The sequence below is a fragment of the Anthonomus grandis genome, chromosome 6, assembly GCF_022605725.1.
Source record: "Anthonomus grandis grandis chromosome 6, icAntGran1.3, whole genome shotgun sequence".
Taxonomy (NCBI): domain Eukaryota; kingdom Metazoa; phylum Arthropoda; class Insecta; order Coleoptera; family Curculionidae; genus Anthonomus; species Anthonomus grandis.
The window spans coordinates 4,996,897-5,011,063 of record NC_065551.1 but is presented as its reverse complement, the minus strand read 5'-3'; the positions used below and the strand labels follow the sequence as shown (position 1 = coordinate 5,011,063).

The window sequence follows — 14,167 nt, the reverse complement described above, 5'->3', positions numbered from 1 at the left end:
TTAGCGGTTTCGGACCACTTTTAGGTGTCCGCGTCCGCCCGAGAGAGTGTCCGTTAAAGCATATGGAAATTTAGTGTATTTTCAATGGGACCAAAAAAAATGTCCGCTCAAGTTGTTGTCAAGAGTTGTCCGTCTATTGGAGGTGTCCGTATCGGGAGGTTTCACTTTATTTATTTAGTATACATTTTAAAAAGGCTTAGTTGAAGAGTTGGTTTATAACTTATAAGTAGTAAATAATAAAAATAATAATGCTTTATTAATAATAAATTCAAGATACAGATTCATTTACCAATCGCAAAATTCGAATTTTATAGTCTTTAAAGTAGTTTTGCACCTAGACAACTGAATGCCTGTATGTGCAAATGAGAAGTTTGCTCTTAAATTTACAATGCTACTCAAAAAAAAAAAAAAGAAAATGTCCCTACACTCCATAATTAACTTAGTTACTATAAGAAACAGAAGTAGGTATTAGAAAAAAATACATTATTATTACCTGTTTCTGTGCCCATCAATTTATTATTTTATTATACAGCAGTGCATTTTGAGATATAAATGTTTTACACTTTCTGTTAAAAATGTTAACTTGTGTTATATTTCTAACGTATTGGTATCACATTATACAGGGTGATTCATTAAAAATGGGCAATATCTGAAATCGAGATACTACACACTAAAATATGACGATTGAGTTTAACATGTCTTATAAAGGGTGTCCCAATAGGAACGCAGGTTTTGAATTGCGCAGCATTCTTTTTTTATCGCAGTATGTCAAAAAAAAACTGAAAAGAATAATGTAAACAGTTTGCGATTAGTAGCCATGGCACGATATACGGTCGAACAACGAATTATTATTGTTAAAACACACTACAAATATGAGAATGTTTTGCGGAAACAGTTCGTAAATTGCGGGGCATTTTTGGTCGACACGATGCACCAAATCACACGACCGTCCTAAGACTAATTGATAAATTTGAACAAAATGGTTCTGTCGTGGATGTACAAACACCAGTGCGTCACCGTACTAGCCGTTCTGTTGAAAATATTGCCGCAGTGCGTGAAAGTGTTGGCGAGAATCCGGGAACATCTATCCGTCATCCTGCACAGCAGTTGCACATTTCGAAGAGCACTACCCACCGAATTCTAACAAAAGATCTTCATTTACATGCCTATAAGATTCAATTGACCCAAGAATTAAAGCCAGTGGACCATGCGACGCGCCGCACATTTTCTTCTTGGGTATTGCAAAAACAACAAATAGATGTCGATTTTTCGAAAAAAATGTTGTTTACCGATGAGGCACACTTTCACCTTAATGAGAAGAAAATGCATCCATTAAGAGTCACTGTTTGGTGCGGACTTTGGACAGGTGGAGTAATTGGACCGTACTTCTTAGAGGACAAGGCTGAAAATGCAGTTACCGTGAACCGCGAACGCTACCGTAATATGCTCACTGAGTTTTTATGGCCTCAATTGGATGGTATGGATACGGGCGGTATGTGCTACCAACAGGATGGTGCGATACGTGAAGCAATTCAATTGTTGCAAAGAAAGTTTCCCGGTCGTGTCATTTCACGGAATGGAGACCAGAACTGGCCCGCAAGAGCATGCGATTTAACGCCTTGTGACTTTTTTCTTTGGGGTTTTTTAAAATCTCTTGTATACGCTAATAACCCAACAACAATTCCACAGTTGAATAACGAAATTAGACGTATTATTAGCGAAATTGGGCCGCAATTATGTGAAAATGTAATTGAAAATTTCTCAAAACGAATAAGAGTCTGTCACGAAAGTCGAGGCGGCCATTTGCCAGATATTATTTTTTACGTTTAATTGCAGTGTATTAGCTTCACATTAAAATATAAATAACACTCAGTTTAAAATAAATTATGACTTTTATTTACCAATTAAAACGTGCGCTCTTATTGGGACACTCTTTACAAATGTTGCAGGTTTACGAGATACAGGGTATTTAAAGTTGGAATTTTAAGTTGGAATTTTTTAATAATTTTGTAATTTACGGCAGCATCGTCTTGAAAATTGGCGACTTTATGTGTTTTGACATGAAAGTTACGAATTTTGTGGTGAATTTAGCATTATTTATACAGGCGTTAGTTACACCCTGTTACTTGGGTAAATTACAATATATCTTTTGTGCCTAATCAATTATGGCTGAAACGACTAAAAAATCTAAAAGGCAGTTCAATTTTGAATAAAAAAGGTACTCTTGTTTATTTCATGTAACTCTATCAGTTTTTAAGTTATTTGCTTTTTAAACATTCAGCGTAAAGAATCCTAAGCTATCGTTATTACATTGACTTTTTTTCAAGTAGGCTTGTGTCAGCACTTTTTCGTGTAAAGAAATTATATGACAATTTTCCTGTCACTAAGTAAGAGTGTATTATTTGTAGTCAAAACTCTAAAATAAGAAAATGCCACGTCATAATGAATATTCCAACAGTGAAATGCGTGATATGATTTGCGTTTTTGCTAAGTCAAATTATAGTGGAATTCTAAATATCTTCTGGCTGCACCAAGAAGATATTTAGAATTATACCCAAATGAAAGACAATCCAAACTGTTCAGACGTCTTTATACCCGCCTATGCAAAACAGGATGTTTTCGTTCTAAAACCTTTGATGGTGCTCCAAAAAATATCAACGTCGATGATGAAGAAGAGATTTTAGGTCGTGTTACGTAAAATCCAGATCTCAGTACTCGTCGGTTAAGTACAGCAACAGGAATAAGCCAATCGTCTATCTGAAGAATTGTAAAGAAATAAATTCTTCGTCCATTTCACTATACTCCTGTTCAAAATTTGCTACCTCAAGATTTACCTTATTATTATTATAATTATTTTTATTTGTAGATGGATTCTACACTTTGCTCAATTTATGCTAGATAAACAATCCGAAAATCAGGAATTTCTTAAGGACCTTCTTTTCACCCATGAGGCGATTTTTACTAGACGAGGTTTTTTAATTGGAAAAGCAATCATTTGTGGGACTCCGAAAATCCACATGCTCTAAAGGAACGACATTTTCAGCGTGAATTCAAGGAAATATTTGGTGTAATATCTGGTTTTTTTATTGGTCCTTTTGAACTTCCTCCTAATCTGCATAAGGCGGAACATGTGGTTTAAATTGAATTGAATTCTGGGCTGTCGAGGCTGTTGTGCATATAGGTGCTGATGGACTCGTCATGCCCCACCGGAGGTTACCAGAGCCCAACGGCCTTAGAGAAACCGATAAGGCTCTCTGGTCTGAAGGACTTAAAGTCGCTCGGTACACTGAAAGTATTACCCAAGTATTTGAACCTGGCGCGCGTGAGTGCTGGGCACTCCCCGACTACATGGTCAACGGTTTCATCCTCCTCACAGAACAATCGGCATTCCGGGTTGTCCGCAATACCGATAGTATGGAGATGGCTTCTTAAGTGCCAGTGACCGGTTAAAAGACCTGTCACTAGCCGAATTTCGCGTCTTTTAAGGCGTAGTAGATTTTTGGTGAGACAGGCAGAGGGCCCGCCTATGTGCGCTTTGGTCTGTCTCATACCAGAGGACTCAGTCCATCTTCGGTGCGTCCACTTGTCCAGCAGACCCTTCATTGACGCGACCGCAACGCATTTGGCGATACCAACTATGGGTTCCGGCCCCATCGGCACATTCGCGGATCTCAGTCTGGCAAGAGAGTCTGCTTCCTCATTACCTGCATGGCCTGCGTGGCCAGGTATCGCTGGACCCTGCATCCAACCTGTACCAGTTTTTTCAGGACCTTAATGCACTCTAGTACAAGCTTGGAGCTTACCTTTGCGGCCGTGATAGCCTTAATGGCAGCTCTGCTGTCCGAGCATATTGATACAACTGTATTGCGGTGTCCGCAGCTTAGGATTTTCTGTCCGCATTTTAATACAGCGAATACTTCGGCCTGGAAGACAGTGGCGTGCTCCCCCAGCGAGTATGCCCTACTGGTATGTGGGATCCCACCACAAAGCCCTGATACAGCTCATGTGGTTTATGCAAGACGGGGCGCCACCACATTTTTCTCAACCAGTACGGCGATACCTGAATGAACATTTTCCTCACTTCCAGTGAATTGAGCGTGGCATTAAATTTGTTTGGCCACCTAGAAGTCCAGACTTAAAGCCTCTAGACTTCTCAATATAGTCACACATGGATGACATGTTTTACAAAGATATAATTAATTCCATCGAAGAATTATGACAGAAAATTCAAGAAGCTGCTAATATTATCAAAAATAATATTAAAAATAATTCTTTTAATATTGTTACTGATTGTTATTTGTTGTCTTTACTGTTGTTACCCAGCATAGTAGTAATTTAAAAGAATAAATTCCTATCAAGCCAATATAATAATGGTGGCTTAGCATTTTTTTCGCTGAATGTTTGAAATGCAAATAATTTAAAAACTGATAGAGTTACATGCAATAAACAGGAGTACCTTTTTTATTCAAAATTAAACTGCCTTTTAGATTTTCTAGTCGTTTTAGCCATATCTGATCAGGCAAAAAAGATATGTTGTAATTTAAGTAAGTAACAGGGTGTAACTACAGCCCTGTGTGAATAATGCAAAATGCACCACAAAATTCGTAATTTTCATGTCAAAACACATAAAGTCGCCAATTTTCAAGACGATACTGCTTAAAATCACAAAATTATTAAGAAATTTCGAATTAAAATTCCAACTTTAAATACCCTGTATCTCGTAAACCTACAACATTTGTATAAGACATGTTAAGCTCAATTGCCATATTTTGGTGAATCACCCTGTATAGTTTTGGAGGTAAGTAGTTAAAAGATTTAAAAAAAAAATTGTGCCTGACCGGCAGTACTATGTCTATTAACATTTATTCTTGTCTGATGAGAATGGTCTATTTTGATTTTTTATTGTTTATGCGTATAGAAACAGGTTGTTAGAATATACAATTTTTGACTATTAAACACAGTATTATCATACAAGCTATCAGTGTTATACATGTATGTATAATTTACTTTTTTTATAAATAACTTTTAGAATGTAGGTCTGCACAATTTTGTAAAGGTCGTAATAAAGTTTTATAGGTTCCACCACTATAGCATAGCGTAATAAAGATTCCACTAAGGATTTATATAATAAAATAGTAAGATTGGTACTTAATATCTCTCTTAGAATATAGAATGTAATTCTTCCTTTAAATATTAAGGCGGTGTCATCCGCATAGGAAATAGCTTCACCCTCAAGCAGCAGGCTGAGTAAAGTATTTATATATAAGATGAACAAGATGGGACCAAGAATTGTACCTTGTGGTATTCCAGTTTGCATAGTTTTTGAACTACTTACGAAATTATTAATTTTAGTGTGTTGTGGTCTATTAGATAAATAACTTTCAAAAATGTTTAATAATGTGCCTCTGATACCGTTATGTTCTAATACTTCAAGAAGTTTTGTATCGGGCATCTTGTCGAACGCCTTGCCAAGGTCCATAAATACCACGATTGTTTTTTCACTCTTGTTCATGTTGCTATAGATATTTGATGTTAGGTGTTGTATAGCATCCACCGTGCTGGAGCCTTCAGTAAAAACATATTGATTTTTTGACTGTATATCTTTGTCTTTCAGGAATCTGATTAGTCTCTCCTTTAAAGCTTTTTCAAAAATATTGGCAACGTTACTCATAAGTCGAATAGGGCGATACTTTTGTACTTTGTGTGTTGGTCCTGATTTAAAAATAATGTGTGGTGTAATTATAGTTTCTTAAATTTTATAGTTTCTTAAAAAATTTTCTCGTTTTAATTAGTAGTTTCTTTAAAATGAGGTGGCACTATTCCAGTTAAAAATATTACATTTATGATATAAAGTCAAAGGAGTAACCAGGTGTAAATGAAACGATTTTATTAATTTTACAGATATTTCATCTTTTTCTGGGGCACTGTTTGCTTTTTTAGTAGATATCAGGGTAACAACCTTTGCCTCTGTCACAGGATTCAAAAACATAGAACAGCTCAAACCATTTGTCAACCGAAAAGGTTTTTCTGGTGCTAGAATTAGTTTTTTTAACTCTGTTTCAGATCATTACCGAAGTTCGAATTCTGTTTTAAATTCTTCGTCATTCATGTTTGTTATTTTCAGTTTTTTCCATTTGGTCTTTTTTTCATTTCCTGTTCATGTTTGGATTGTTTCATATATTTTTTCATTTTTCCGCTATATTTGGCTCTTTTTTGTAATAATCGTGCTTTGTTTTTTTTTCAGTTTCGTGTTTGTTACCCAATATCTTCAATATTGCGGAGGGTTGTTGACCCCACTCAACAACCCTCCGCAATTTTGTTTTTTTTATTAATTTATTGAGGGTATTGCGGTAGGCTTTAAATTCTGTTTCAAGAACTTGGGTAGGATTTTTCGCCAATTGTCTTTTTAGGTGGTCCCTTCGCTTTATAGAAGTAATTAACCCTTTTGTGGTGTGGTGTAATTAATCCACGAGTGGACTTTTTTATTAGCCTTGGAATGCTTAATTCTATTTGATTGATCAATTAAATTTATTAAGCATAATATAAAGGCTATTGTTGCTTGGTTGGGGCTACTGGTTTCATATACATGTGCCCATATTTCACTTGACAATTTTTCCTTTAGAGTTTTATAATCTACTTCATATTGTATGTCAACATTTACCTACCTATTTGGCTGCTCTATTTGTTCTCGTTTGTGTAGCATTTGATTTGTTACATTAGTCATTATAGGATAATGGTCTGTAATATAGGTATCTAAAATGAATGACTCTGGAAAAAGAATAAAGAATAATTTTACTATTTTAGGTCGATGAAGCTGATATAGATTTAATGGGCTCACCGTCTGGTACAAGCCGTAGCAACAAGAGACCAAATCAAAACATAGATGTAGGTGGTAGGTTACCCGTCAAACGTAAGCCTGGACCTTTGCCCAAGAACTTTAGTATACGAAAGCCTAATGGTTCAGACATCTCTCCAATGCCTAGTCCTCCTGCGTCGCCCGCGCCCAGTCCAGTGTCTTGGTAAGTAAACTGTAATACTTGAAGTTTATTTATTTATTTATTTTTAATATTAACTTAAGATAATTTTACAAGTAGAACTTACAGGGTGATTCTCGAACAAAAAATACAAAAAAAAATATATAAATGTATATCTTAAATGTCTTACTTTGGGATCAACAGGGTATTAATTAAAAAAAAAGTCTTTGTTGCAATGTGTTTTATGCATTAGGGAGCATTTTTTGACGTACAAGAAAATAAATAATTTTTACCAGTGGCATCCGTAAAAGGTGTATGGTAAATATTTTTTAATAAAAAACGGTAAACCACTGCATTTTTCTAAAATAAGTTTTATTTATTTGCATCACTGTTTTTGCTTAAATTAATAAAAACGATTTTTGGAAGGGTCAAATTAATAATATTTACTCAACAATAATTATTAAAATTATTTTTTTAAGTTTATTATTTGAAAATTAATTGACTTTATCTTTGAAATGGAAAATAAATGCATGTTTTCAGAATTTGATACGATAACAAAGAAAACGCAAGTGATTTTTAAGTATAAATTTACCATACTAAATTAAAAATTTCTGGGCCCTAAATTTTAGCGTTTAAATAATTTTATTTATTATAAACTTTAGCCTTAATAGAAAATTGTTATTTTATTTAAAAAAAAATAATAATAACAAAATATTTACATTAAGTGCTCTACATGACTGCCATTTGATTTAGTACATAATTTAGCTCTTTTTGATAAGGAACAGCAAATGCTTTGAAAAATCCCCTCTTTATTTCGGATTTTATTGCAAGTCTGTTCAATTTTTTCTCAAAGCTGTTCTTGAGTTTCTATCAGAACGGCATAAACTTAAACCCATTTTAAATAATGTCCGAAATGATAATATTAATAATAATAATAATAATAATAATAATAATAATAATAATAATAATAATAATAATAATAATAATAATAATAATAATAATAATAATAATAATAATAATAATAATAATAATAATAATAATAATAATAATAATAATAATAATAATAATAATAATAATAATAATAATAATAATAATAATAATAATAATAATAATAATAAGCCTTTATTTCCAACAGGCAACTTGCCCAATAACAGGAAACAGATGCAAAATAACGAAAAATATAGTTAAAAAAACACACACAAACAAACCTAAAAGAATGAAAAGAAAAGAAAAAAAGTAAAGTAAAGTCACAATCTCAAAAGTTATCCAAAAAATTAGAATAAATAACTATTAATATGATATAAAAACCCAATTATAAAAGTTTAACAAGATAATCACATATTCAACAAAATTAAATTAAATTAACTGCAATATACCTACTAACTATAACTTAAACACATGGGTCTTAATCCCAAGAGTAATGATCCACCAAGATATCGACAATCACATGAACCAGAGAGAAATTTATATCACACCTGTGACAGATCCGATTAAATATAGCGAATATTGTATATAGCGGCGATTTCAACAGGATGTTAGTATGAGGCTTTGGCAGAAAGAATGTTAGGGAATGTCTAGCAATAAGCCTATGCACCATGAAACGTACACCAGAAAGAAGTACAGGACTATCAATGAATCCATTCAGTAACCCATGCAGGAATTTTACAGAGAAGATCATTCTTCTAAGATGTAATGGATGTAGATTGAAGCGTTCCAATAGTTGCCGATGATTAAACCCTCTTACCGGATATATGCCATCCTGCCTGAAGGCCAAAAACTTAGCAAATCTACGCTGAACAGATTCAAGGAGACCAACATGATTCTGATAGAGCGGGTTCCATATAATGCAGCCAAACTCCAGTTTTGATCTCACAAAGCAACAGAAAAGCAGTCTTAATGTAGATTCCAAAGTAAAACTCTAAGAACTTCTAATTTTGAACCCAAGCCTTCTCAGGGCTGACTTGACTATTTTGTTGAAGTGTGGAACGAATGTGAATTCAGAGTCAAAGGTGATACCAAGATCAGTAATTTGCTCTAATCTACTCAAAATAATATCATTAATAAAGTAATTAAAATTTAAGGGTGTTTTTGATCTAGAGTAACTGACCACACTACATTTAGCCGCATTCAAGCCTAACCTGTTAACAGCACACCATACCTCCAATGTATTTAGACAGTTCTGAAGAAAAACACAATCCTTAACAAACCATATACATTTAAATATAGCTTCAAATCATCAGCAAAAGCCAGCCTATGACAAGTGAGTGACTCAATCAAGTCATTTATAAAAAAACTAAACAGGAGCGGACCCAGGTTCGAGCCCTGTGGCACACCCGACGTTACGTTAAAAAGTTTCGATTTAAAGCCCTCATATTGAGATCTACCAATCAAGTAGGAATGAAATAAATTAAATAATCTCTCTGAAAAACCATACTGAGTTAATTTATGCAGCAAAATATAGTGATCTATCCGATCAAAAGCTTTTTGGAAGTCGGTATAAATAACATCGACTTGAGTATTAACATCAAGTGATTCACAGATGTGGCTAGACAGACAGGATAAGTTAGTAACACAAGATCGCCCGCTAAAAAATCCATGCTGGTCTACAGAGATTAGTTCTTTTGCGTGACTAAATAGCGACTGATTCAGGATAATTTCGAAAATTTTTGAGAAGTTACAGAGTAATGAGATTGGCCTGTAGTTCACGATTTGATTAGAGTCCCCAGCTTTTAAAATAGGTATTATTTTAGCAGTCTTCCAAATTTCAGGAATTTGTTCTGTTGACAGTATTAAGTTGAAAATGTAGGTCAGCGGATCAGCCAGGACACCAATGCAATCTTTAACCAAGAAGCTAGGTACACCGTCTACACCAGATGTTAACTTATTTTTGAGTTTTTTACTAGCTAAAATAATCTGGGAAGCATCAATGCTGGAAATGTCAAAGTGGGGCACATATCAGACGTCGAAGAATGGTTAATGAAATTTGATTGTATAAATGCCTCACCAAAGAACAGTGCAAAAGCATCAACTATGTCTTGTGGGTCTTTAATTACCACGTCATCTGGTAGCCTCATCATACCAGGAATCCTGGTGCCAGCCTTCTTAGAACCAATAAAATTCCAAAAGCTAGATGGGTCCAAAGAAATATTCCTTTCGGTGTTTGATATATCCAACTTATATTCATTGCGTATTTGTAGTTTGATAAGGCGTCTAAGAGAATGGAATTTATTTTGAAAGAATGGAGAATTGTACATTTTAAACTCCTTGAAAGCCTTTTCTTTCCTATAAATGTTCTTAATCAACTCTCGAGAATAATAATTTGGAAATCTTCTTTTACGTTGCTGCTTAAGAGGAATGTGTGCGGCAAATATACCATTTAATATATCAGGGCTCCACATGCATCATTAACGTTAGAGGATAAATACATAGTAGACCAGTCAGCTTCAAGGATCGAGTCATAAAGGAGATGGAAGTTGGCCTTTCTAAAATTAAAAGAATGAGATAAGTTTTTATTAAGCTGAAAATTATGGACACGTTGGCCTGAGACAGTAAAATAAATTTCCAGTGCAGGGTGATGCAAATCCTCCAAGACAAAAGGCACGTCACTACGCGAAACAGTACAGGTGAAGTTAGATAAAACAAGATCCAATAGTCTGTTATTATAAATGATGCAAAAAACACAGGGATTTAAATCGGAGGATTTAGGAGGCTCAGCAATCGGATCACCCCTTCTTATGCATTTATTTTGGGATTTTATTATATTTATTAATTACTGTCGAACGTTTACACGAAAGTGTGCGGGACAGCCATCATGTATGAACCAATAATTTAGACAAATATTTAAAAGCACTTCATCCAGCAGTTGTGGTAATATGTTTTCTAAAAAAATTCAATATTCATTAGCGTTTAAGCGATCAGGCAGTTTGACAGACCCTAATAAAAAATTACCAATTACTCCTATACAAACATATCTCAGCCGCTGATGAAGTGCAGTAAAGGTAGAGTGCAATGGATGTCTGTTAGGAGGCATTTTCTGAAAAGTCAGTATACTTGCTTTAACCTACACTGCGATTTGCCATAGACTAAATGCGTATAAGCATATTGGTCGTTATTAATTTAAACCATTATTAAAGTTTTATAATTTTTTTATTGTCAAACAATATTTAGACAGAAATATTTACAGGTCTACATCAAACCTGTTTTTGTTAATGTCATCTTATTTTTAGCCTACTAACAAAATTTAAAGAAACTTAATAATAGTGAAATTCGTTGCTCTGTGCTTATTTATTGAAATGAGCATTAAAAAAAAAGGTTTTTGTTGATTTACGCCAAAAGATTGCATCAAATTAAAAAAAACTCAAGAACCTAAAATTCCTCAAAACTAAACAGAAATTAAAAAAATTAAATTTCTTTTAGAAAGATCCAGTGGCATACTGCTTTTTATTAAAAAATATTTAAAATAAAAGCCTTATGTGCGCAACTGATAAAAATTATTATTCTTTTTTTGGAACCCAAAAAAATACCCTCTGATACATAAAACATATCTGCAAATTTTAAAAAATATCTATATTGATAGTAAAGATATTTAAAAAAAAAACTTTTTTTTTTTAATTGTAACACCCTGTAGATAGATTAGACCCTGTAGAAAGTAAGACGTTTAGGATATACATTCATATAATTTTTTCACTTATTTTTTGTTGCAGAATCACCCTGTAAAGTTTGTCGGTAGAGTTTCTGGACACCCGGTGTAACTTTGTTATTCTTTCGTTTCAGGCTTAGTGTAATAGAAAAAGAACTACCGCGCATTGAAGATACCCCAAATTACGTCATGAACGGTTTAGACAGTGCGGCCTCTACTGAAAGGTCACGCTCTCCTTCGCCGACGTTAGAGCTTCCAGCTTTTGATGCAGTGTTTTCAAATCCAACGCAGCTTTTGTCTGGTGGAACGACAGCTGCACCTAAAAATAACTTTAATTACTCTACATATTGTAAGTATTTAATTTTTCTCTTGGTTATTCAATTTAATATTGTTGGCACAATAAGTCATATTTGGGCTAAACAGCAACTTTACTGATTAAAAATGATAATTGTTAATAAAAAGTCTATGCTTTGTGCAGCTTTTATCAGGCGCTATACCGTTCTTGTTTGGTTTTGTTACTTTCTTAGCCACCAATATTTAGGTCAAAGAGAGTTTTTGGGCCATTTATAACTACAAACCGTCTACATTTTAATTTTGATTATATTTTTTCAAATTAGTAATTTGTTTATTGTTAAATTTTAATGCCAATGAATTTTTATTAAAAAATAGGAAAGTGGCTGTGTTGATAGTCTTTTGGCTTTTTAACTATCATCCATGCTAGCTGCAAGTAAGGGCAATAGTCTTTTGTTAAGTAACTAAATTAATTTCAGAAAATGTTTAAAGTAAAAACTAAATTAAATGTGCTCACTTGTCAGTTTTGCCAGACCAGATTTTAATTTAAAAAAAACATGGCTTAATAATATCAGAATTGTCACTGCATGCATATTATCATACATCTTATAATTCATACATGTTTTTCTGAAAATAACGATTTACTACTAGTTTGCCCAATTTTAAGTTCTGGCAAAGGTCTGCCGGCAGTCTTAAACTCAAATTTCTTATAAAATCATTGACGATTTTTAAACTTTCAGTGCAATCAACGACTATGAGTCGTTGATATAGTTATAAAGTTATGTAGATTTTTAACATAATTAAAAATCACGGCCATCACATGCCTTTAACACATGTGTTAAAGGCAATTTTAAGAGAACGAAATATGACCAACTTTTTCTTCGTCTGGTACTATGACCGTTCAACAATCATTGGCCACCATGTTGACAAGTATTATTTTATTGACAGCTGGTCGGAAAAGTTGGCCTGTGGATTTCCCGTACCATTGCCTCAAATTCTTTAACCACGATATTTTTGTTCTTTCTGAACTACGCTTGACTATGTTTCCCTCTATAATAAGATGCAACATCTCATATTTCCCCGGATGTCTTATTATATGACCAACATTTTCTTATTTGCGTCGTTTGATAGTTTTAACTACTGTTACTTCTAAATCTTTGGCCATGCAAATGAGAACTATGTTGTTATTAAGTCTGCCTATCCAAGTAATCTTTAGTAATCACCGTGTATTGATGTACTGAATTTAAGTTTAACATATACTATATTTCCATATAAAAATCATGAGATATTTGGTTTGCATAACGCCCATGATTGACCGTGTCTTTTCATCTCCTTTCAAATTTCTGTTCTGGTTGGAATTCTATTTAAGCTAATAGTAGGAGAGCCAGTGACACTCGACCCTACGTCATCGGGAATTGTGATATGAATAATAACAGTGCATAGCTTGGACACGGGCCAGTATGGAAGACCCTTGTCGACCGGGCAAATCCTGTGCCAATTAGTGTAATTAATTAATGAAAAATACGAAAATCTTGATTCGTAACGTCTTTAGGAATGAAATAAATAAGTACATGACATTGAAGTGGCACTTTAAGGAAATATACGTGTGCCGCCCCCTCCCTCGTGCCGAACTCCTGTTGACCGAGCGCAAAGGGTTTGCTTGTAACTATTGTGCTTACATCATCAAGAATTTTGACAATTTTTTTTTTAAATTGCATAAAGGTTAGAATATGCACATTAAGAATAATTATGTGTGCCATGGAAATTCGTGTGCTAAATGCGATGTTGACCGGTTTTTATTAGTCGACTTCAGCTCTATACCAAGATCATTGTAATTCAATAAACTCATTGAATTCACACTTTTGCGATTAATTACAAAGTATTTCTGCCATTTAAATTGTATTTACATGGAAGCATGGAATGTTTCCACTTTTAAATGATTGATTTTTGTCAATTTGTTATATATTTATCTTTTTTTAAATCTCCGTTATGATGGCTTCTCATCTTCTCATTAAAAAACAATCATCCTCGATCCCCCATTATCATAAACTTTTCGGAAATATAAACTTGTACCTAAAAGTGAAATTTGCATAATTTGCATTAGAAATTCCGAAAATTGATAGTTTTTAGCTAATTTCTATATACAGCAATATTTTAGAAATGCAAGTAACTGGCGTATTATTTGAATATGTTGCAGAGGGAGTGTTTTCAATTGAAACTTGGGATTTGTCAAAAAGTTATTTTATCAACACACATACAAATG

General features: G+C 33.7%; 1 protein-coding gene across 2 annotated transcripts in view; it reads left to right on the top strand.

Moving 5' to 3' along the window:
* The window catches only part of LOC126738015 (integrator complex subunit 6), a 169,288-nt gene that overhangs the window by 64,248 nt on the left and 90,873 nt on the right, over positions 1-14,167 (top strand). For both annotated transcript variants that reach the window (XM_050443175.1, XM_050443176.1), the window contains exons 13-14: positions 6,805-7,019; positions 11,748-11,962. In XM_050443175.1, coding sequence (XP_050299132.1) covers positions 6,805-7,019; positions 11,748-11,962 — 430 coding nt within the window. The remainder of the gene's footprint in view (positions 1-6,804; positions 7,020-11,747; positions 11,963-14,167) is intronic.